Source organism: Typopeltis vanoorti, chromosome 7 (assembly GCF_054136105.1).
Source record: "Typopeltis vanoorti isolate ZY-2024b chromosome 7, IOZ_Tvanoo_1.0, whole genome shotgun sequence".
NCBI classification, from domain to species: domain Eukaryota; kingdom Metazoa; phylum Arthropoda; class Arachnida; order Uropygi; family Thelyphonidae; genus Typopeltis; species Typopeltis vanoorti.
The window spans coordinates 68,969,703-68,996,650 of record NC_143555.1 but is presented as its reverse complement, the minus strand read 5'-3'; the positions used below and the strand labels follow the sequence as shown (position 1 = coordinate 68,996,650).

Below are 26,948 nucleotides of genomic sequence, written 5' to 3'. Positions count from 1 at the left end.
ATATCAGGCAATGCTCATCATTCTAACAACAGTCTTGCTCTTTTCTTAACCCTCTCTCTCTAAATACACTATGGATGTCTCCTCTACCCCTTGGCAGTTCAGACCACAATCTTATTCAGATTTTCTCCTCTATAGTTCAACCTCCTCCTTCCCGTCAATGGTTTTTGATGCCCACTACCTGGACATCAACTACCCAAACGTCACCATCTCTTTTAATCACCAAGTCTGGCTTACTTACGCAAACCCGCGGAGATCCTATGATGTGGTTACACCGTGGTCTCCCAACTTTTGTTCTTAAAGTGGTTGTTCAGAATGGAGACCATGGCGTCATGCCTCTGCACGCAGACCCCCATGGGTGCGGAAGCAGCACTGGGCTATATGAGACAATGTCTCACTGTAGTGACAGCCAGCTCTACAGTTTGAGTCATCTCTACCCCATCGAGCTGTACGGATTCAAGTATCCAGGACACTGATCCTCATCCTGATAAGGTCAGTATACTCGAACCCAGGGAGAAATCTGGTGCCATTCTTTACCCAGTCGTGCTGGGGAGGCACCAGATATGACTCTTTTAAAGGAGCACCATCTACAGAACAGTGCAACAGAGATGCCCACCTCTTGTTGACTCAATTAAGGTACCTTGATAATGGGACCAGCCTTTAACCCACCTAAAGTCTTCTTGTATTAATGGGCTATAGAAAGCCTTTCTGCAGATAGGGGGAAGAAGATAGTTCTAACTTTGCAATTCTTGACAGCCGCAGGCGTGGGATCAGCCATCTAAGTGATGGAACCCCGAGCCTGGCATGATCTCACTGCTGAATGGATAGCCTTGTCCATTCGGGACAGTACCGAGATATATGTCCTACCAAGCACCAACTTGTGGTAAAAGCAAGGTAGGAGATAGTGGGAAAGGAGAAACAGTCTTTGCTGGGACTTGAAAGGAGCTTTCCTCAAAGAAGTGATCCCGGCTTCTAGGATAGAAGGGACAGAAGACCTTCCCTTTGGGGTGAACATGATACTGAGGTATCTCCACTCTTCCAGGATGGTTAAAGCATGCAGTGGTCTCCCGTGCAGGGAAAACTCTGTAGTCACGACTAAAGGGAACAAGTGCTAAAGATCAGGACTTCTCTACATTAATAAAAGGCCTCAAATAGAGAAAAAGTCAACTGCCTGGTCAAGGAGTTACTGCAAGCCTATCTTAGTAGAGGCTATGAGAATAAGATCATCCGCAGCAAAGGCCATAGCATTAAAGGAAGAAGCGCCTAGAGAGTAGCCTATATTGCTAGGAAAAGAGTGAAGAAACGCATCTATGATGCAGTTAAAGAAAAGGGGAGATAGAAGTTCGCCCTGGCGAACACCCCCGCACTGCGGGAATAGAAGTTGCACGGGACCCTGTAGTGATGGAGCTACCCAAGTATAGCTCCATAACATAGGAAAGAAAGGGTTCTGAACATCCAGCAATAGACAGCGCCCGAAGGAGAGCAGGAAGGGAGAAGCTATCAAAATCCTTTGGGAGGCCCGGCGACGCCATATATAGAGGCTTAAGGTGGCAGCGGGAATATGAGAGAAGAGAAGAAAGAAGATATATATATTCTCGGCACAGTCATCCGAAGGGACAAAAGCTCTCTGTCTGTAATCATGCTGTATATGTTACTGAAGTCATTTAACTAAGATTTTATGATAGAGTGTAAGTATCACAGAGGAGACGGTAATAGGTCTAAAGTCTGATGCACAGCTTGAAGTTGCTTTCTTCGGAATGAAGATAGTTCTTGAAGCACATAGGGGTGGTGGTATTGCTTTACTGGAAAGGAGAATGTCCAATAAGTCTTGAAGAATCTTCAACGGCAGCTTCCGAAGCCTAGACACAGGAAAGCCATCAGGTCCAGAGGCAGAGAAATTGGATGGAAGGACAGTTATGGACCTCAATATCGTAGGTTGGTCATCATAATCAGGGAAGTGTGGAGGTGGAGCAGAAAAGATTGTACTCCAGAATTTAACAAAATCATCATGTAAGTCTGCTAGAGGTGGAGGGGAAGCACCATCAAGGATGGTTAAATCTTTCAGACTCAGATCCCCATATACCACTTTTTGATATCTGTCAGTCAGCCATCCTCTTATCCATGCTAATATTGTATAACCTAAACCCATTTTCTCCAATTTATGCAGCAGTCTGCCATGCTGTATTCTGTCAAAAGCCTTAGCAAAATCCAAAAGTATCATGGTATATCCATTCCCCTTGTCCAGTTCAATGGTAACATTGTTATAGAATGTGAGCAAGTTGCTAAAACATGACCTTCCCTTAGTAAACGCATGCTGTTCATTGCAAAGTTGAGATTCGCTGTCAACCCATTTCTGAATGCGGGCCCTAATCAGTTTTCCTAAAATCTTCACCATCACTCCTGAGATAGCAATTGATCGATAGTTGGATACATCGGTCTTTGCACCACTCTTGTGCAATGGAATTACCATACATTCCTTCCATTCTTGCAGAATCTTCCATGTTCTTGAGACTCATATTAAACATCCTTGAAACAATCCATCAAAGGAATGGCCAGTTGAACTGAACACTCTTTTATTCAGTCCCTATTGCTGAATTCTTATTCAATTTGTGCAACAGCTCTAATACCTCGGCCTCACACACACACACACACACGCGTTTCTTCATCTAGTGAAGAGGTAACAGTGAGCCCAATGTTGCGTTCACCAGGTTGATAGAAATGGGCACTCATTAACTGAACATCCTCTTCTGCATCTGTAACCCTCATGCTATCTGGATTTAGAAGAGTTATTCTTTCATAGTCATTCTTTCTTTTACTTGCAACATATCGATAGAATTCTTGTGGATTGTCTTTAGCACACAGAGCCAGTTTCTTTTCATAATCGGACTTTACTTTCCGTACAACAGTTGTGACTCTTCTAGTCTGCTGCTTATATTGTTTATAACAGACGACATCCTTATGCAAACGGTATTCCTTCTACATTGTCCTTTTCTTACGAATCTTTTACTTAATAAGATTACACATCCATTTGACTCCTACGCTATTTATTCTTTCAACTCTAGGGAAACAGGTCTGATATCGTATCATTTAAGTATTGTTTAAATGCTTCCCATGCACTGTCGATATTCTTTCCATCCAGCAACTGATCCCATTCCTCTGAACTCAGTATACTCCTCAGTTGGTCATAATTTCCTGCTTTGTAGTTCAGTATGTAATCTTTTCTGAATGGAACATTCATAAATTTAGTCACTTCCCAAGTGAGTACTGCATGCTCTGTCACCAACTGGAGGCAGAATAGTTACCGTATTTTCCGGTGTATAAGACGCACTTTTTTACCTTAAAAATTCATCTTAAAAATGGAGTGCATCTTATATAATGAAGGTAAAGATTGTTTCCTGTTTTCAAAGTCATATGCACTCCCTTTTATGTTCCAAGATCTTTGTAGGCGGTTAATGGTGCAATCAAATTGATGCGTGACCTTCACGTGACATCTAGCATGTCATTGCTAAGAACGGGGAGTCCCTATTCAAGTTTCATAATATCTTATCCGAGTAATCAGTTACTGATGTTTATCAGTATTGAGTTGACGTGTTGAGATATTTTGCGTTTAGTTTGATATTTCCCTGTAGATTTTAGTGATGGAAAAAAAACAGGTGACATTCATATTCTTCAAGTTACAAACTGCAGGTTGTAAAATATGCGGAAGAACACGGGAATAGGAAAGCTGAAAGACATTTTGGACCTTCGCCTACAGAAAAAATGATTAGAACTTGGCATGGTCAGAAGGAGATTTTGTTCAATTTGCATAATGAAAAGTGCACAGAATGTGGAAAAATTGCAAAGTGGCCAGAACTAGAGAACAAAGTTTTGAAATGGGTGCAAGAAAATCGGCAAAATAGCATTGCCATTTCAACAAAAATGATTCATATACGTGCAGTCAAAGTAGCCTGTGAGCATAACATTGAAGATCTTAAAGGTGGTGCGTCATGGTGTTACCGTTTCATGAAACACAGTGGACTTTGTATGCATACAAAAACAAAAATCAGCCAAAAAATGCCAAAAGAATATGAAGACAAAATTATTTCTTTTCATAAATATGTGATTCAACATCGAAAAAATTACAATTTTGAAATGGTTTCAAGTTTAGGTTTTTTCCCAGAAAATTGTATTAAATTTCTTGAGTGCGTCTTGTACACCGGAAAATACGGTACATCTTTAACTGAAATGCTACTCTGACACTATAATCAAATCTAGCACTCTTTGACCTCAAGTTCCTTCTGTCACATACTGCTTGAGGAAGTTATTATTACCTGAAGACCTCATGGAGTCAAAGACTCATCTGGGAGGTCCTTTTATCACACACATACAGCTCATCATACCGTGTCTTAAACTCACTCAAACTCCTTGCAGACACCACACTATCAGGCAAGGCATTCCAATCATTCACCACTCTCCACAAAAAAAACCTGCCTCTCACTCCCCTACTCACACCCTCTTTATACAGTTTCCAGGGATGACCTCTGGTTCTCCCACTATTTCTTGTAGAACTTCTCCAGCATTAATCCTATAACAACCCCTTACCAACTTTAATAAATTTAATTTAATCCTTCATCCATGTGTGAGCAAACTTTGTTTGCTCACACTTGGATGAAGGATTAAACTAAATTTATTATAGTCTAACCAAGTGAAAAATAAACTTTCAACCCTTACCAACTTGTAGTTCTCTATCATATCATATCTCCCTTTTTCTTCCTGTCCACCAGACTCTGCAAATTACATCTTCTCAATCTTTCCTCATACTAGACATTCCAGAGGTCAGAAACTACCTTAGTCAGTTGCCTTTGGACCCTTTCCAACATCTCTTCATCCTTCTGAATACCAAGTGACCAAATCTGGGCACAATAGTCCATGTGTGGCCTAATCAAAGCCTTATACAACGGAACAAGAATCTCCCTACTTCTACACGTTAGTGTCCTCCTTATCATTCCCAGAAGCCTTTGTGTTGTCTTCACAGTTTTGGCTATGTTTCAGATCCTTATCCACCATCACCCCCAGATCTCTTATTTCCTCCACCTCCAACAATATATCCTCACCAAGTATAAATTCTGCATCCCATCTTTGTTTTCCAAATTTGAAAACCTTACATTTTGCAACATTGAACTCACATCCCCTATTTCCATGTCCAAGTTGTCCTTTAACAGCTCAATAAATGCATTTTCATTCTTTTCATGAGATTCTACTGCTACCCAATCAATATTTGGATGATTAAAGTCTCCCATTATGATTACTCTTTTTGCTCTCACCTTTTCTATTTGGTGATGTATTTCTTCATCACCTTCAACCAATCCACCAGGTCTGTAACAACATCCCCATTATATAATTTGTCTTGTTAGATTCCACCTCACACCAGATGGCTTCAAACTCACTGCCACATGAAATTTTGATAGTAGTATTACTACAATGATAGGTCTCAACTTTAACTGGATTTAAGTCATCCAATATCATTAGCAGCATGCCCTCCCTTCTCTCCTATCTTCTCTATTCTTCCTAAAAATAGTGTACCTTTTACACTTGATATCAGTTAGTATGTCTGATTCTGACAGCCAGGTCTAACTAATACCTACAGCTGAGGTCCCAATGACTAAGGCAACAAATTCTACCCTTTTGTTTCTGATACTTCTAGCAATTGTGCACAGGAATAATAATCTACTTGCATGTTCTTTTGTATACTCTCGTGTGCAGTCTGCATGAAACAGTTAGACAACTTATAGATCTCTATTCTTCTCTAATGCATTACACATGTAGACATCTTTGCACACATATGATGGGTCCGAACCGGACATACACAAACCCAAAATCATTCTCGCCTCATCAACATTTCCATGATAAAGCCCATTCCCATCATTAACACAGTTATATACCATTGTCGCTCTTACACTCACATTCACACCATTCCTTTCTTTATAATTTAGTTTTCCTGGCTCTCTGTGTTAGGTCTCTTACCAGTTATTAGTTTTTTTAGACTCCTGATACCAAACGCATTCAGGTGTAGGCCATCCCTCTTATACAAATCCAATCTTCCCTCAAACTCACTCCACACATCCAAAAACTCGCATTGATTCCTTCTACATAGCCTATGCATCAAATCGTTTGCCATCATAGCCATTCTTTTTAATTCATTTTTATCATAGCGAGGTAAAATACTAATGATTTTCACTTTCTCACTCTCACCTCTTCCAACAACCGTTTCATGTCCTCTCTCTCATACTGAACTTATCGCCAGTTAAATCGTTCGTACCTACTACAACTACTATTTCGTTTACTTTTCTGTTTTGGAATTACTTGCATTATATTTTTAATTTTCGCTTTCTCTGTCTTAAAAATGTCGGTAGCAGCCACATGGGTTTCTCCAAACCTTGCCATGCTAATTATTAATATCTAGCCTATTAATGATTCTTCCATTGTCTTTCTGGCAAAATATCAGAGGCATGAAGCTAGATGTTATTTGTATTTGCTTTGGTTGCTATATAAAAGTTGGAGGAAAAGATTTGTTTGTTTATTTTAAGGTAGTGTAGGCTGAATGCAATTCTGCAGTTTTGGAATTGAGCCACTTAAGATATGCTGAATAAACTAGCTCTATTCAAGATTTATCCAGTGCTCAAGAGGTTCTAGTGGAAAATGTATGTAGGACTGCGATCTAGCAAGTATTATTTCAGCTGTTTGGAATATATATGTTTGAATTGGGAGTGTGAAAATATAAGCAGACCATGACAGAAAATTTAAATTCAAGTATTTAATAAAAAACATGATCATCCCATTTGGTATCATTGTAGCTTTCAAAGAACATGAGCTTGAGAATTGCTGGTTGAATATTGTTCCATAGAATCAGACAGAATTACAGGATGAGAGTGACATCTGTAACTTTCAAGCTGTAATATTTTGATGAAGAACTAGAGGAGAACTGACATCTGTGGTATACAGTATTTGAATAAAGAGCTCTGTATGCAAAGATCCCTGAGATCTTACAAGGTGAAGCGGAAATGGCACTGTGGAAAAGGAAGAATGGAAAGGCCCCAATAGAAGATGGAATTATGGTAGAAATTAAAACTGGGAGGAAGCCCTGTCATCAAACAGCTGACTAAACTCTTTAATAAATACCTAAAACAGAGAAAAATTTCCAAAAACTTGGAACAATTCACTTCTAATATTAATTTTTAAAAAGGACAATAAAGAAGAAATTAAAAACTATAGGCCTATGAGTCTTCACAAAAATTATAAATAATGGAATAAAATCTAAACTAGAGGGAATGCAATCATTTGAACAAGCTGCATTTAGGAAGAAAAGAATTACAATACAGAGTGTTTCAAAAAGTATGACTCAATTTCAAATAATTATATTTAATAATGAAAATGTGGTACAGTTACAAAATAAATAACCAAGTATGAAGTAAGGCCTAAAGTTTCACTCACCACAATTACAAATGCTCAATGTGCCCTCCACTTGCTGCATGGACAACATCAAGCCGATAGCTGAATTCATCCCAAACACATCTGAGAGTGTCTCCTGTCACAGAATTTACTGCAGCCGTGATTCTAGTTCTGAGCTCATCCAAGTCAGTGGGCAATGGAGGAGCACAAACGCAGTCTTTTACGTATCCCCATAAAAAGAGGTCACAAGGTGTGATATCTGGAGATCTTGGAGTCCAAGAGTGTAGTGCCAAGTCATGGGGTTCCGTGTGTCCAATCCAATGTTGAGGCAATGTTTCGTTTAGAAACCGACGAATTTGGAGGCTCCAATGTGGTGGTGCTCCGTCTTGCTGAAAAATCTTCAGCAAGACGGATTCTTCATTCAGCTGTGGAAGTAGCCAGTCCTGCACCATTTCAAGATAGGAGTTTCCCATAACAGTGTTTTCCTCAAAAAAGAAAAGGCCATAAACCTTTCTAACAGAAACCATGCAAAAAACATTAAGTTTTGGTGAATCGCATTCATGTTGTACAATTTCATGTGGATTCTCAAGTCCCCATTTGCAAACATTGTGGCATAAAACTTTACCGCTTAGATGAAAAGTTGCTTCATCACTGAAAATCAACCTTTGTAGGAAGGTGTCGTCCTCCATGTCCTCCAACAGATTAGCACAAAAATCTGTTCAAAAAAAAAAAAAAAAAACTGGGCCATGGCTGTTCACATGGTACAAGTCGCATTCATTTGTGGTTTGTGGTTGCAGAGATATACAATTTTCAAATCGTGACATTCTTTTTGAAACACCCTGTACTTTGGACCATATTCACACATTAAGACAGCTCATTGAAAAATCAATTGAATACAATAAACCCTTATGTCTGGTCTATATAGACTATGAAAAAGCATTTGATTCAGTTAAAACATCTGCAACACTAAAAGCACTTGAAACCCAGGGAACTGAGAAACCATATATTGAAACACTAAAAGATATTTATAATAATGCAACTTCTGTAATTAAATTATATAAAAACACTGAAAAGTTTCCAATACAAAAAGGCATCCGGCAAGGCGACACCATATCTCCCAAATCATTTACAGCTGCACTAGAGGAAGTCTTTAGAAGCCTTGATTGGGTAACAAAAGGAATAAACATAAATGGAGAAAGGCTAAATCAACTAAATGAAGCCTCCAGAGTAATTGGATTAGAAATAAATAGAGAAAAAACAAAATAATGATGAATAAATACATAAACTATAGAACTGTCAAAATTGAAAACCATGAAATAGAACAAGTTACTTCATCTGTATAATTTGGGCTAATTGTTATCCTTCGAGGATTACCAAAGAAAAGAGATTGAATGAAGAATTCACCTTGGATGGATGGATGGATGGCTTTTGGGAAAATGAGAGACATATTTAGAAGTGATATCCCTATGAGTCTAAAAAGGAAAGCTTTCGACCAGTGCATACTTCCTGTCCTAACATACAGAGGAGAAACATGGACTTTAACAGAAGCTCTAAACAAAAAACTGAGAACAGTACACAACATCGCATGGAGAGGAGTATGCTGAAAATAACATTAAGAGATAGGAAGACAAATACCTGGATAAGATCTCAAACAGGTGTCATGGATATTGTAAAATACATTAAACAGGCTAAGTGGAGATGTGCTGGTCATATTGCCATATGCAGTGATGGGAGATGGACTAGAAAAACAACAACAGAGTGGCAACCAATGGATGGAGTAAGACAAAGAGGAAGACCAATGGATGGAGCAAGACTAAGAGGAAGACCAAGAAGGAGGTGGAGGGACGAACTGGAAAAAATCAGGAGTGAGATGGATGGGAGAGGAGGCAGAAAACTGAGTGTTCTGAAAAATCATGAGGCAGACCTTTGTCCAGCAGTGGACAGAACCAAAAGTTTGAAGAAGAAGAATCAAAGATCCAGGATATTTAATGGTGACAGTTGCATGATGGTCAGGAGGAATAGCCAGTATTCTGGTGCATAAATGTTCAATTTGCATTAAACACTGGTAACAACAAAGACCTTGACATTTCTTACAGCTTGATCAATGCAGTTGAGGTTTAGACCATTGATGGCCCAGGAAGATGACCTTACAGTTTGTGTAATTTACCATTCTAGATTTGGCCTTCTGTTGGAGTTATGAGAGGTTTCCTCATATCATCCTTAAATGTAATCTCTTAGATTTGCTCAACAGAGAGTTGTCAGACTGATTATTTATCTCTCTGTTATTTGTGCACTTCTTCATAGTGCACAAATATCTATTATTATTATTAAATATCTATTATGTGTAGGTGATGGCCTTGCTGGGCATGCTCAACACACTGTTATCATTATTCTAAGGAGCCCAGTTTCTGTTCCACTACAGCAGTAAAACAGTTTTCTGCAGGCTGGCTGCCAGATAATGCATGGGATCGAACCTGATGGTAATACATTTCTTGGAAGCTTCCCGATCAGCTCATGAATAATCCTGCATCGCTTCCCCCTTCCAGGTTGTGCATACCTTGCATACCATTGTCCTGATCTTCCTGGTGGAAGATCAGGACAATAGTATGCAAGGGATACTCTGTATGTAAGTTCTGTACACAACTTCCTCACCCCAGCTGCAAGCCCCCCCCCCCCACTCTTTATGTTTCCTAAATCAATCACTCTACACATGAAAGTCAATCATAAAATTACTAACATTTTAACTGCAGATACAAAAAAAAATCTAAAAATATGAAAAATATAAACAAAAAATTGGAATAAATAACAAATATATGTCCCAACCCATTTAAAATAACACCTAAACTTCTTCCAGTAAAAACATTTCTATATCCATTCCACCCACGTTGAAGGCATTAATACAAACATTAGTGATATACACCACTAATGGTGTACATCACTAATGTTTGTATCAAAATCTGATCTTTTTTTTCTAACAGAACTTCAGTTGGCATCCTCCATGGCCACAGTCCACTTCAACTACCCCAACTACATCTTGCATGATGCATTCTGCAAAAAAAGGAGGGGGGGAGGAAAAACGTGCTTTTGTAAAATCTGATATCCCTTGTCGAAATCCAACTTGGAATTGCCACTTTTTGATCTGCTCTAGTTCAAGGTTTCCTTACCACTTTGCAGCCTTTACCACTCTCTCTCAACTCTGACAGTCATGCTATCCTTTTGACTACCTATCACTAAAAATTGTTTTCTTATGAACTAATTACCCATATTGTGATATTGTTCTCCTTGGAGACTTTAATGTCCATAACGCAAACTGTCTCCACTACTCTAACTTCACAGATCAAGCTGAAAGGGAAGCTGAATCATTTGCCATCAGTCATGACCTAACACAAATAGTCAAGCTACCAACCAGAATATCAGACAATGCTCATCATTCTAACAACATTCTTGCTTTTTCTTAACCAGCTCTCCCTCTAAATACACTATGGATGTCTCCTCTACCCCTTTGCAGTTCAAACCACAATCTTATTCAGATTACCTCCTCCTTCCAGTCAATTTCACCTTCATATCCTGTGATACTATAATTGCACCAACTGGGATAACCTCCATAATTTTTATGACTCTTTTCCATGGTCAGATTACTGTTTGCATCACTGGAATGAGAGCTTTCATTCCACTCCACTGCAAATTCTCGACCTGTATTGAAGTCCTAGTTTTCAAATAATAAAAAAAAAAAAAAAAGTCCCTCTGCAGTCCATGATAAAAATGCAGCTAATGTTCAATGGCTTGAATTAAAAACTCCAGCTTTTCATTCAGCTTTCACAACAACCCAAAACAAATGTAAAAAAGTTAGCAATAATTCCAGAGCAGAATGAAATGCAATAAACTTGTCTCCTACTCAGTCAAGCCTTCTGTTCTCTTGCCAAGGCTGTTGGATGTAACTTGTGCCTTTCCCTGTTCCCACCCTCTCCTTCATCCTGATGGCATCATTGTAACCTCACCCACGGAAAAGGTGGACTGCTTGGGATTAGCTTCTTTCTCCAACTCTTGCCTGGATGACTAAAGTAAATTGCTTCCTGTACTACCACAAACTGCCCATTGCATGCCTCTTCTGAACTTTTGCCAAAAGGACATCAGGGAATGCCGCATTAATACTGACATGTTTCATGCTCCAGGTGGTATTCCTCCATTTGTGGTTAAGAATTGACACCCATCCTGTATTGCCTGAAGTTGAGGAACAATCATCATCAATGCTAGTTACTCTTTTAATTCTTTGCAAAAATGACTGCAGAAGCATTGGATAAATCTTTCAGGAGAAATTGCCATTAAAGAGGAAATTTATGACCATGTTCCTTCATTTTGAAATTGCTCTAACATAAATAATGTATGAAGTAACTGTTGAATGGTATGATGCTATTCTTCACAAAATGCACTTTAATATTTAAATTATGATATATCATAATAATTCTGATTAATATCTAGATATTACTGAACCACTGCTAAGAATTAGCTAATTTAATGTATAAAAACATAATTATCTGTATTTGTTTTACTTTTCAAATTATGAATGGAAAAATATTGAATTTTTTAATTTAAACGTAATATTCATGTTTTTAGTTATGCGAATCCCTTCCATGAAAGCTGCATTAGCACTGTGTGCACAGCTAAGGAGTTAGATCATCAGGAAATCGCAAATCAGACATGGAACTTTTTCAAGCCACTTCAGGTATCCATTCATAAATATGCATCCCACAGTGGGATTTGAATGTCCACTCACCAATCTGGTGAACATAACGTAATTCATATTCACATATAAATTAACATAATAAAAAATTTCTCCTGTATTTATAAATATGCATTCTAAAATTTATCATTTTTATTATAAATAAAAAAATTAATTTAGCTTTTATATTTGCATACAAATTATTTATTTATATTAAAAGATTGATCCGTATGCTATGTTTCCATTCATAAAAATAATTATGTTAATATACTCGATAATAATAATCAGCATTTTTATTTAAAAGCAAGTGTACCACAACCAAAATTCTCTTTCATGCAGATTCAAAATATCATCAGCCCATCACAGAATATACAACACAAGTTAAAATCGATACACCAAAATCAATGAAAGTTAGAGTTGAAGACCCTTTACCAGTAACTCCAATGCCCAGTTATGATGAACTAAGTACTCCAGAATTAAAAGCAGCGCTTAATAAATTTGGTCTCAGACATCTTCCTCGTCGAAAAGCAGTACTTATCCTAAATCATATTTATGAACAAACACATCCCTGTAAGTAGTAGTTTGTTTGCTTCCCTCCCCTTTGTTAATTTAGATTTGTATTAAATAAATATTATTTCTTGTAATAATCTGTGATCGCTTTCTCTTAATATTTGTGCAGAGAACTGGGGAGAAGGTGAAAATAGCAGTTGGTATTCTCCTGGTTTTCATAGATTTTTGAAATAATCTAGGATTGCAGCTAATTATTGATCTCTAAAAGAATTTTTTTTTCTTTCGATCCAATTTCTAAATACAAAACATTTCCACTTAGTGGTTCCTGACTTAGGACTCTTCAAACTTATTGCCTCACTTGAATCAGTAATCTGATAATATAGATAGATATAGAGGACTTGAAAAATGTTGTGCTTCCTCACCAGTCAGGTGTCTTCCTTACCCGATTGATGTTCATTCATGGACATGGTCAATTTATAAGCTTTTGTTAATGCTATGGCTAATTTTTATTCTGCGTAAATACCAGTAACATCTTCCAATAACAGATACATCAGTCTGTTAAACATGAAGGAAAAACTTGTACATTTTACCAGTGACACATGACCATTTATTGTTATTTATTTATTAACAATACATGGTCATCTAAATTAATAACAGTGATCAACAATTCAAGCACACTTGCTTTCCCCCCCCCCCCCAATCGTGCATACATGCTCGACCAGACATAACATTTGCTCAAGAGAGAGAGAACAAAGTTGTCAACTTCGAAAACAACTAGAAGAAAAATGCCAAAAAAAAAAAAAAAATTGAGAAAACAATTGGATCATAAACTACAAACAAACTAAATTAGTTTAAAATCAAGTGATGTCACCATGTAGACCGGTATGCAGGCACTGCATAGGAAATGTGCAAGACTCTCGCAGTCAAATATATGCCTCACAGAACCTTGCATATCCACTTCGCCAACATCCGTGACCTAAACTCCAACCTTAATAGTGTCCACTACCATCTTTAGTCTACCAAACCCCACCTACTCTTTCTGGCAGAAACTCAGATCTCACCTGTGCAAGAATAAAAATCTATAATACTTCTTTCTTCTTTTTCCAATTTTTAATAACACTAACAATTTGATGGTTCAGATTTCGAATATGAAATGAGCCAGAGTTCCAAAGGAGTGGAAAGAGGGCAAAATTTTTCTGTTTCATAAAGAGGGCGATAAAACTAAAGCTTCGAATCAGAGGCAAATTTGTTTTTCTGGAGTTATTTTAGTTAGTTGTTAGGTAAAGGTGCTAGTGAGGACCACGATTCCGAAGTGGATTGAAACAACTTTCCATTTGATGGATAGCATGAGTTTGCTAAAGGAAGATCATTTTTAGCAGTCTATTTACTTACTGTAACAGGATGCTGGGCATTGGACAAAGGGGGGGGGGGATACATAAATGGGTATATGTAGATTTTGCTAAAGCCTTTGATAGATTGTCATGTGGCGTGCTGGTAATTAAACTGGAATAGGTGGAGTTGGATAGTAGATTAGTGCACTGGATTGGAGCTTGGCTGTTTGATAGATATCAGCAAGTTGGATATAGAGGAACGTTATTGCAAAAGAGGAAAGTCATTAGTGGTGGTGTGTCCCCAGGGGGGGCTGTTTTGGGGGTGGTTGCTGTTTAATTTTTATGTAAATGGTATTAGGAATGGCTTGAATGGTGATACACAGTTGTTTGCATATAATGCAAAGTTGAGAAGCACTATAAGGGATAGAATGGATATTTTAGCTTTGTAAGTGGACTTTCTGAACAGCAAATGAATGAATGGGATGCCAGTTCAGTGCAGCAAAGTGTAAGGTTTTAAAGTTTGGAAAGCACAGATTGAATGTAAAGTATAAGATTGGTGGGGAAAGATATCCCCACCAATGTTATACTCTTCAGGGACATTTTGCTGAAGTTGTGAGGATAGTACAGTGTATTATGGCAATGATGTGAACACAGACATATAACAGTAAGGATGCTATGATTCCATTGTATAAGGCTTTAATCAGACCACATATGGATTATTGTGCACAGATTTGGTCACTGGGTTTTCAAAAGGATGAAGAGATATTGGAAAGGGTTCAGAGACAATTACCTAATATAGTTTCTGGTCTCTAGAACATTGAATATGAATACAAATTGAGGGATGCAAATTGCAGAGTCTAGTGGATAGAAGGAAGAGGAGGGACATGATCAAGATATATAAGTTAGTAAGGAGTTATTACCAAATTAATGTACATCAGCTATTTTTTTCATGGAATGGGTGGAGATGGAGGGGAGGGGCAAGAAGTTATCTCTGGAAATCATATAAGGAGGGTGTAAAAAGGGGATGCAGAGTAGTTTTTTTGAATGGAGAGTTGTGGATTGTTGAAGTGCATTGCCTGAAAGTGTGGCAGGTATGATGAACTGTGTGTGTGTGTGTGAGAGAGAGAGAGAGAGAGAGAGAACACATACACACATATAGTTCATCATTTGAACTGTTATGGACAATCTCCTGCAACGAGTCACATAACTCCATGGAAGTATGATAATAGTAGTAAATAAAATAAACATTACCTCTCAAGGATAGCTGGTTACTTCACATTGCCTGAATGCTCTTTACAGATTTTTGCCTGCTTGTTCTATCCTTTTACTGATCATATACCATTGTGATAGAATCTATGATAATCTATAAAACAACTGCAGAAAACAAAACAGTTTGTACAGACCAATATGTCTCAGTAGACATGATGAGTGAGGTAAAATAAAAGAATTTTTATTTAAAAAGTAGAAAAGTTTGTGTTGACAGTTCATGTTAATTTGTTTACTGGTATTAATTCACAACACAGATTAATAACAAAATAATTAATATGTATTTAACTTATTTGCTGATATTTCGCTGCTATTATATTCAGCAATTTCAGAGCACAAAAACAATTTGGTATAACATTACTATTATTATTACTATTACTATTATTACGGGCAACTCCAGGGAGTCATTGGACTCATCGAGGGAGGCCCCAAATCATATTCATCACAACTATTTGACATTCATACAGTATCTATCATACCTCGCCTTAAACTCATTCACTGTCACAGCATCCACCACAGACTCAGGGAGCGCATTCCACTCATTCACTATAAAAGTATAGAACCCAGCTCTAACACCTTTACTAACTACACTTTTGCCCAGTTTCCATGGATGTCCCCTAGTCCTCCCAAAACCAGCCCTGTTCTCAAAAATATCTTCTGAATTAATTTTATAGAAACCCTTCAGTAATTTGAATGTCTCAATCATATCTCCCCTCCTCCGCCTATCAACCAATTTTTGCAACCCACAAATCCTCAACCTGTTCTCATACGGTTCATTCCACAGACCTGCTATCATCTTGGTCACTCGCCTCTGGATCCTCTCCACCTCCTCCCCATCAAGAAGAAACCTAGGTGACCAAATCTGAGCACAGTAGTCTAGATGGGGTCTTATCAAGGCTCGATACAGAGGAACAATAACCTGCTTGTCTCTGCTTGTCATCGTATTCTTCAGCAACCAAGTGATTTGATGAGCTGTTTTGGTCACTTTTGCAATGTGTCCCCTAAATTTCAATTCCTTATCTACCAACACTCCTAAATCTCGTGCCTCATCAATTTCCTGGAGCAGGGTTCCACCAATGCAGTAAACTGCCGCCAATCTTTTCACCCCAAAATGTATAACCTTACATTTTGCCACATTAAACTGACATCCATTCTCCTTAGCCCAGACCTCCAATCTATCCAAATCATCCTGCAAAATTTTGACGTCATCTGCATTCACTATTGCCCTACCCAACTTCGCATCATCCGCAAACAAATGAACTGTTCCTCTCAGATCATTTCCTATATCATTTATGAACAAATTAAACAGCAGTGGTCCAAGAACAGATCCTTGTGGCACACCACTAGTCACAGGCCGTCTTGTGGACTCTACTCCCGAGTAAACCACTCTCTGATATCTCTCCGTCAACCACCCTCCTATCCATCTCACCAACCCTATGTCCATTCCCATATGCTGCAATTTACTGATTAGAATTCCATGTGGAATCCTGTCAAAGGCCTTGGCAAGATCCAGTAGAATCACCGTAAACCCATTACCCTTATCCAGTTCAGCCGTCACTGTGTTATAATACGTGAGCAAGTTACTGAGGCATGACCTACCTTTCACAAAACCATGCTGTCCCCGATACAGTATCCCATTTTCTTCTATCCAATCTTGTATTTTCCTCTTGACTATTTTCTCTAAGACCTTGACAATGATTCCTGATATGCTAATTGGTCGGTAATTTACTACAGCAATTTTACTACGGTAATTTACTACAACATTGAGGCTAGTTTTAAAAAAAATTGTAGCAGATAATACAAGGAACTGAAGTCATAATCGGTGCCATCTGTTGGATAAAAAGAGAGAGAGAGAGTGTGTTGATCTGATCTTAAAACGACTATCTCCTAGATTTTTGGTAAATTGACACAGAGATGCTTGGAGAATGTTTTAAAACCACTGCTGATTCCAAAAACAATTCTTCTGAGTTATAATGACTTCTATATAGCAGTTTTGTTTTCTTCTGTTATGGCAAGTTCGTGTGCTAGTCCCAACTTGCCATAACGATAGTGCTGAATGTATTTTTTATGTTCTCTAAGGCAGATGTCAACAGTTCTTCCTGTCTATCCCATAGTAAGCTGGGTCACAAGTACAGGGCACTTCATATACTCCTGGATGTGATAAAGAAGTTTGTCCATAGGTGAAAGGATGACAGGTGCCAATTTGACATAAGGTTTAAATGTGGTGTGGAGCTGATATTTATTAAGCACTCTAGATATCTTTGAGATCAGTCATAAATGTATGGAATGGTAACAGTTTTGCTGTAATCTTGTGTATTAGGCAATGAAGGAGATTTCCAGGGACCATTTAGTATTTTGTCTATTTTTTTACTTTATCGATTTACCGAAGATCTGAGAGACAGTTGTTTTAAGATCAAATTAATACTTTTTTTTGTTTTGTTTTGTTTTCCCTCTCTCTTTATCTGACAATAGTTGGTGCCAATTAGGACTTTAGCTCCTTGTGTTTTGTGTTGCGATTTTTTTAAACAAGTCCTACTATTATACCAAATTGTTGCCATTCATGTAATGTGACAAACTGTTTTTGTGCTCTGAAGATGCTGGATATAATGCCAGCAAAATATCAGCAAGTAAGAAAAAATATTACTTATTTTCTTATTAGTCTGTGTCGAGATTTTTATTTCTTTCATATATTAAAAAAAATATATATATTTTTGGTTAAGTAGTAGTCAGAAGCCGCTATTAAAATTAAAGTTATTTTAATTCTAAAATATTTATAACATAAAACATGCCACAGAAACATTAGATAAATAAAAGTGACAATTAAACTTAAGCTTTTGTGATTTCTTTTATTTGTCAACTAAAAATTGTAAATTAAAGATGCCAAGAAATCTTCTTGGTTTCATCCTTTATCCAAGTGTAAGTAAACAAAATCTGCACATGAAGTCACTTCACGACTGGGTTACTTGTGTGTAGAGGCTAATGACTTTACATCAATTGCCTTGGTATCCCATAATGCAACACACACATATCCTTAGGGACTTGGATAATACTATGCATTATGGGAAGGGCCACTGCCCATTATGAAACATCAATGAGACTTTACTGATGTCTCATCAATGAGAACCAGACACAGAAGTGATACCAAGGCTGAAGTAATGAAGAAGTCACATTTCCATATATAAGTAGCCCAAATGTTTGTGTCACAAATTATTACTAAAATACTCTGGATTAGAGTTAGATGTTGAAAGTGTTTTTCACTTGGTTATATGATAAATTAAAGATACCAAGAAATTATATTCTTGGTTTCATCCATTTTTTGCATCTTTAATTTATAGTATAACCAAGTGAAAAAACTTTCAACAACTAAAAATTGTCACTCATGTACCAATGAGCATATGAATGCTTTCATTAAGCCCTGTATGTGTGTGTGAGTGAGTGAGTGAAATCGGATTACTTGCCTTTGTGGCTAAGTGAACTTTGCCTGGAAATGAGACCTGAGTGCATAAAATTTCTATTGATGAGTATGTGTTGAAATAATTTTCTACACTACTTCAAGCAAAGCAACAATAACATGTTTTGTTTTGTTTTTTTCATACAAAATAAATAAACAAAGCAGGCTTGAATTGAAAGACATAAAATTGTCTTGTTAATAATTCAAAAATAATCAGCATCACTTACTGCATAATTCATGACATTGATTGTGTAAGCAGTGTTTTATGACACCATAATCCTTAATATTGACTCCTAAAACAAAAATAATTAACCGAAATACCAAAATTTTTACTTCAGAGTTATGGTCTTTGCAGTAATAGGTTATCTTACTTAAGCCTTTTTCTAATTTGATCAGTTCCAAAATTACTCAACTTTCTGCACAAGCAAGAAGGGTGTTTTTCTCCTGGAAAATCTGGTTTTTAATTCCACAGCTCAAAAAAAATAAATAAAATAAATAAATAAATAAAAATTGTCCATAGAACTTGCACTATTTCAGGCACTATATATATAGGGTGCTTAAAGGTCAAGGCTGGATAACTGAGAGAAGACCTCCACATGGTTTTTAGGGGAATGTGGAGAACCAACCATGGGCACCTTGTTGGATATCTACCTGGATACTGAATAAACAAGGATGACAATTTTGGATTTAGCTGACCAAATTTTATTGGCTTAAACCATTACTCAAAATGATGGTACAACATGATTGATTTTCATTCTGGCTTGGGCGTCACCAAGTTAAACATGGCCCCCGTTATTTTTGTCAGAGAACCAGGGCAAACAGTGGAAAGACAGATATTGGGGGGGGGGGAGATCAACATCAGCAGATCTCATGATTGGTATTAGCAACGTAAGAAGCATCAATGGAAAAGAAATGGAACTAGCAGAAGAACTGAATAAGTACCAGATTGATATAGTAGGTGTTACCAAAACAAAGAAAACAAAAACAGATGAGATCTTTCAAGCAGCAAATGTTATATTCAGGCAATAACAATGCATAAAATTTCTATTTATGAGGAGTAGGTGTTAAAATAATTTTCTATACTACTTCAAGCAATGCAACAGCATGTTTGTTTGTTTATTTTCCATACAAAATAAAAAAAAAGGATTAATAAAAATTAATTAATAAAAAAATAGGCAAACCAGGCTTATTGCCTGATTTGCCTATTTATTTTGTATGTTAATATTAAACACTAAATATAAGGATAATCTTCTCAAATGGCAGTAATATCAAGTAGAGTGATGTGGCTAATATTAGAATGAGGAACTGGACATTAAGAAGTATGCTGATAATCCCACAGAAGGTTCTACTAAGGAAGAAGTGAAGAAATTTTTCAAGGCATTAGAGAAGGAAACTGACACAATGAAAAAGGAAAAGTTGGTCCTTGTTGGAGATCTAAACAGCAAAGTAGGAAATTACTACTAGACATATAAGAATGTTTTGGATAAATTTGGAGAAAAGCGCAAAACTAATAATAATAATGTTAGTTATTATAAAGTACCTGCTAGATTTCTCTTCAGGACATGGACCTAATTATTACCAACACCATGTTTCAACATAAAACTGCACATATTCATGGAGAGAAGAATCATGGAATAAGAAAAGTCTCATTGACTTTTTAATTGTCAACAGTGATGTTTTCCCACTTCAGGACACGAGTATGTAGAGGATTTGAAATAGGAAGTGATCACCATTTAGTGTTGAGCAGGATAAAATTGAACTTCCTATTGTTTCAATAGAAGATTGTGTAAGAAAGTTTCAAAACAAATCAAAGTTGAACAGCTATCAGATGTGAACTGTAGACTCAAATACACAAATATTTTTAAGAAAATCTGAAAGAATTTGAAAACAAGAACCAAACCTTGGAGATTTCATTGGCAAACCCTAAAGAAAACTTTGATTCATCCACAGAGGCATGTGTGAGGTAATTTGCAAGGATAGAAAAATCAGAACTCCATGGTGGACTCAGGAAGTTAAAGAGACAATCAAAGAATACAGAGAAAATTGTAAGAAAGCAAAGCATTGTGTAAAATTAGCTAAGCTAAAGTCATAGGAAGACTTTGGTAAGAACAAAGAAAATAAATATCAGGAAGGTGGTAAAATATTCTGGAGGCTATTGAAAAAGCTCCAAAATGGAGGAAAGAGTACTTTAAAAGGAATTAGAGATGATAAAGGGGACATGAAAACTGAAGATAAAGATATTCTTGATGTATGGAGTAATTATTTTGAAGATTGCTAAATGAAACGAGCAGTGACAGCATGGTCGTAAAGAACTTTCAACAGGAATACCATCTGGAATATATACTTGAAGTAGAAAAAGCTATCACAAACCTGAAATGTGGAAATCAGCTGGAGTAATATTTTCAAAGAAATGCTAAAATATAGAGGTATAAAAGTTTTACAGTGGCTGCACTGCATAATTCAGAAGTCCTGGTTAGAAGGTCGAATTCCAGATGACTGGAGTAGAGTGCTCATAGTACCCATCTAGGGAAAAAGGAAATAAAGCTGAATGTTAGAATTACTGAGGAATTTCTGTATTGTTCCTGGTAAGATTTATGCAAGTATTCTTGAGAAATGGCTAAGAAAAATTGTGGAGGAGAGCTCAGAGAAGAACAAGCTTGGTTCAGGCCAACAGAGTTGTCAGGATAAGATTTTCACTTTACAATAGTTGAAAAATCATGGTAATATAGCAAAGATCTTTGTTTAAGTTTATAGATCTGGAAAAGGCATATAACAAGGTTCCAAGAAGAAAGCTGTTCAAAATGCTCCAGTTATATGGTGTAAATGGGACATTATATCAAGCAATCCATTTACAATTTGATTTGTAAATCAGCAGTTAGATTTGAAGGAGGTACAGGAAGACGGTTTGATGTTAAATCAGTTGTCCGACCAGGGTGTACATTATCTCCACTGTTATTCATCATCTATATGGATCACATTATGAAGGAAAGCATTAAACTTGGTATCAAAATTAGAGATGTTAATCCCTAATTTTACCTTTATGCAGATGATGTTATACTTTTAAATAAATCCAGGACAAGTTTGCAGGATTCCCTGACCAAATTGAATAACTGCTGTAATAAATTTGCTATGAAAATCAGCATTAAAAAGACAAAGACAATGAAAATAGGCAGGAACATCGAAAACATCAACTGCATCCTGAATGGAGAACCTATAGAACAAGTAAAACATTTCAGCTATTTAGGCACACTTTTTAGCAAAGATAGCAAATTAAATTTGGAAATAGACTGCAGAATTAGAATTGGTGTGATACACATTCAAATGAATAAATTTATATTGAATAAGAGCGAGCTTAGTCAAAACACTAAACTGTATACAAGACAGTGTTCAAACAATTTAATCTTATGAATCTGAGAGCTGGGTTAGAAATGAAACTCTTAATCAAAGATGATGATATTAGGAAAGAACTTGACATTGTTAGCATTCTGGAATGTGTTAGTGGAGCTAATCTCAGATGGTATGGCCACTTAAACAGAATAAGAGAGGAAAGATTAGTTAAACAAATGTTCTTTGCCAGGATGGCAAGAAAAAGATCTAGAGGAAGACCAAGATATAGGTGAATTGATAAGGAAAAAGTGTTTTAGGAGACAGAAATATAAGATCTGATAATATTGGAATGTTGACAGATAACAGGCTAATCTGGAGGTATATGTCAGGAATTTGATGATGATGATATATGTATGTATATCAGTGTTGAAAGCAGCCTAGCTGTATACCTAGAGTCCGAATAATAAATGAAGTAGGGATTAAATGGATGAATAACATCATTAAGCTTGAGCTGCAAAAAAAAAAGAAACAACTGTGGAAGGAATTTACGGAGAAAGGTGACCTGCAGGCACATGAACGGTATAAAGCTCAGGCCAGAAGGGTAACAAGTGTGGTAAGAAAAGCAAAAGCGGATTATGAAAGAACATTAGCCATGCAGGCTAAAGAGAATCCCAAACAATTTTTTTGATATGTTGCAAGTAAAAGAAAAAATGTATATATGCAGAATGATTTTAAAGAATGCCGATGGTAGGGAGGTAACCGAATCAGTTGATATAGTAGAATTACTGAGTGAGCACTTTGCAAGAGTATATCATCCTGGTGGTGATATTGCAGAAATGGAAGAACCAACAGCTTATACAGGAATTGTAGTGAATGAAGTGGAGGTGAATAGTCTATTACAAAACCTCAATGTCAATTCATCTGCAGGATAAGATGGTATACCAGCTCGTGTTGTACGAGAAGTGGCTAAATAATTGTCAGTGCCTTTGACCATTTTGTTTAATTTGAGTCTTGGGTCTGGGTTAGTCCCAAGGGGATGGAAAGAGGGGAAAATAGTTCCACTGCATAAAGGAGGTTCCAAGATTGCTGTTGAAAATTAATGGCCGATCAGCATATCAGGAATTGTTGTCAAGGTCTTGGAGAAAATAATCAAGAAAAGAATACAGGATTGGATAGATGAAAATGGGATACTGTATGGGGTACAACATGGTTTTGTGAAGGTTAGATCATGCCTCAGTAACTTGCTCACGTTTTATAACACAGTGACCACTGAACTGGATAAGGGTAATGGATTTACAGTGATTCTACTGGACCTTGCTAAGGCCTTTGACAGGATACTACATGGAATTCTAATCAGTAAACTGCAGCATATGGGGATGGATATAGGGTTGGGGGAGATAGATAGGAGGGTGGTTGATGGAGAGATATCAGAGAGTGGTTTATTCAGGAGTAGAGTCCAAAAGACGGCCTGTGACTAGTGGTGTGCTGCAGGGTTCTGTTCTTGGACCACTACTTTTCAATTTGTTCATTAACGATATAGGAAAGGATCTGAGAGGAAGCATTCACTTGTTTGCTGATGATGAAAAGTTGGGTAGAGCAATAGTGAGTGCACAGGATGTCAAAATTTTGCAAGATGATTTGGATAGTTTGGAGGACTGGGCTAAGAAAAATGGATGTCAATTTAATGTGGCAAAGTGTAAGGTTATGAATTTTGGGGTGAAATGATTAGCAGCAGTATATCATTTACTCCAGGAGATTGATGAGGCTAGGGATTTGGGAGTGTTGGTGGATAGGGAGTTGGAGTTTAGGGGGCACATTGCAAAAGTGGCTAAATCAGCTCATCAAATCACTTGGTTGCTGAAAAATACTTTAACAAGCAGAGACAAACAGGTTATTGTTCCTCTGTATTGACCCTTGATAAGACCCCATCTAGACTACTGTGCCCAGATATGGGTACCAAGGTTTCTTCTCGAAGGGGAGGAGGTGGAGAGGATCCAGAGACGAGTGACCAAGGTAATAGCAGGACTATGGAATGAACCTTACGAGAACAGGTTGAAGATTTGTGAGCTGCAGAAATTGGTTGGTAGGCGAAAAAGGGGTGATATGATTGAGACATTCAAATTACTGAATGGTTTCTATAAGATTAATTCAGAAGATATTTTTGAGAATAGGACTGGTGGTGGGAGGACTAGGGGCCATCCATGGAAGCTTGGTAAGAGTGTGGTTAGCAAGGGTGTTAGAGCTAGGTTTTTTTTACTTGGAGTGTGGTAAATGAGTGGAATAAGCTGCCAGAGTCTGTTATGCATGCCATGACTGTAAGTGAGTTCAAGGTGAAGATGATAGATACTGTGTGAATGTTGAATAGTTGTTCTTGACATGATGTTGGGCCTCCCTCGATGGGTCTAGGGACTCCCTGGAGCTGCCAATAATAATAATAATAATAATCTCTCCCTTTAATGCCTTGATTTATTGATAACTTGAACTCACTAACAATGATGCTGAAGGAAAGAGAACAGCTATCCATCAATCTTTGAAAAGTTAGTTTGAGCTAAAGAGGAGTGTCATCTTTAACTATCTAAAGACTGTCAAATGGTGAAGCATGATTCATCACTCCAGAAAACGTATTTGCACTGCTTCAAAATCCAGTATCAGCGAGATTTATATCACTCCACTCAATGCTTGGCATTTCCCCACTGATGTTAGGCTTGTGTGTGTGTGTGTGTGGCTGTGCAGCCATGAACTTCAGCTCCCAGTGAACGGTAGTGGTCTGACATTGCTTGCAGAGCCATTTCAGAATTCAGTAGCAAGTGATCTGAGGACAGGCTTTTTTTTTTTTTTTTTTCCAGCACCTGGCAGTCCTGTTCTGTCATTTTATGTAGTCTACCAGATCACAGTTGCATTGCTGATGCTCCTAGGCCTTTCCACTTCACAATAATATCCCTTACAGTTATCAGACCAGCTACAGTAGGGCAGAAATTTTTCAAACTGAGTTGGTGCAAAGGTGATATTCTATGTTAGTGCCACATTGAAAGTCACAAAGCTCTTCAATACAGTCCATTTTACTGTTAATGTTTGTCTGTGAAGATTGCAGGACTGTTTGCTTTCTTTTGTACATGTATGAGTCATGGCTTTGTTGTATTTATGTTGGAGGTTTAATGGAATATTAGATGTCTCTGTGAAGGAGATGAAATACTTCCAATATTTCACCTCCTTCACAGAGACGTCATCAGGGATTACAAAAAATCTTTTGTAACAACACACCCACAAATATAATACAATAGTGAGTGAAACTAAAGTCCTATCTAGGTGGTGTGCCCTCTATGGGTATTTGCAGGTGGCCTAGGATGTAAAGTGTGAACTATGATAATTAATGTTTCCTAAATTTTGGGAAGTTTAATGCAACTGTATTTGTTTAAATTCAGTTGATTCCTGAGTGCAGATGCAGATTCAAAGAATAGTCTTTCTTTTTTTAATTTACTATGGTGGAGCATGGTGGTTTTTTTCCAGGACATGGTCTGCAAGGCCAGATTGACTGCAGGAATCAATCGAATTTAAACAAATAAAGTTGCATTAAACTTCCCAAAATTTGGGAAACATTAATTATCAGAGATCCCTCTTTACATCCCAGGCCACCTGCAAATGCCCATAGAGGGTGCACAACCTAGATAGGACTTTCACTCAGTATTGTATTGTATTGTTTTGTGTGTGTGTGTGTGTGTGTGTGTGTGTGTGTGTGTGTGTGTGTGTGTGTGTGTGTGTGTGTGTGTGTGTGTGTGTGTTGTTACAAAAGATTTTTTGTAATCCCTGAAGATATCTCTGTCAAGGGGATGAAATATTGGAAGTATTAAAATTGTTTTTAATCCTTTCCCAGTGCTGATAATATTCCATTAAACCTCCAACATGAATTCTTCACAGCACTTAAGCCTCAATACACGGTTTCTTGTATATAGCTATCCACTACTCTGAAGGGACATCTAGTTATGTCTTTATCAGATAGTGTTGTCCTTATACCATAAGTAAAGCCAAAGATAGATGTTATTTAGCAGTTGCTGTTCAAATTGCTCCATAAAGTAGTTGTTGATCTTTCGCCCTGCATGTAATTTACTCTTGAAGAAGAAAAGAATCATCATATTTCTTATATTCTCCTTATTCACTGTCACCCATATCATAGTCGTAAGTTTTCTGTTTTTTCAAAAAGAAACCCGTGCCAGGCATTATATCCATGGTGGGTGAGTTAGTCTCATATGGAAGTGGCAGAGTTTTTCCTTCTAGAAATTCAGATTTTTCAACTTACAGAACAAACAGTGTAAAAAAAAACAGAAGAGAAGCGCATTGTATGATATGATGTGCAGTGAATTAATGAGAGGGGTCATTAAAGGGTATTGTGTTTTGCCATGGTGGTGCCTTAGATGCCGTTGGTAGTTGCAGTTCGTTGTAGTTGGTGGAGACAGAGTTGTAGAGTGGGTGCCCTCCCTTGATGAGTCTTTGGACTCCCTGGAGGTGTCACATAATAGTAATAATAATACTAATAATTTCCCGGGAGGATAGAAGGAACAGGGCAGGAGTGTGGGGTATTACTGATGATAGCTGCAGAATTACAATCAACAAAATTAAAAGTTAAAGATATTAGGTCTGAGAGAGATGGTTCATTTGGGCTGTCTTGCATGAGATAGCAAATAGGACAAAAACATTATGGGATGCTGCTATAGAATGAGGGGGGGGGGGGCATGCAAGAAGATGTAGATGCCATGTATCAGCAAATCAGCACAATGAGTGTAGGCTAAACAATGCTTATGGAAGTATTATGCGATGATTGGAGGGAAGAAGGGGGGCATAGTAAGATTGAAGTGGAATTTATACAGTTGCTAAGGGATAATTACATGAAACATGTTATAAAGGGTACAAGCAGATTTGAGAG

General features: G+C 37.3%; 1 protein-coding gene across 1 annotated transcript in view; it reads left to right on the top strand.

The window, feature by feature from the left end:
* Positions 1-26,948, top strand: part of mus312 (mutagen-sensitive 312) — a 575,442-nt gene that overhangs the window by 442,969 nt on the left and 105,525 nt on the right. Inside the window, exon 18 of the mRNA XM_090395332.1 lies at positions 12,485-12,715. Coding sequence (XP_090251458.1) covers positions 12,485-12,715 — 231 coding nt within the window. The remainder of the gene's footprint in view (positions 1-12,484; positions 12,716-26,948) is intronic.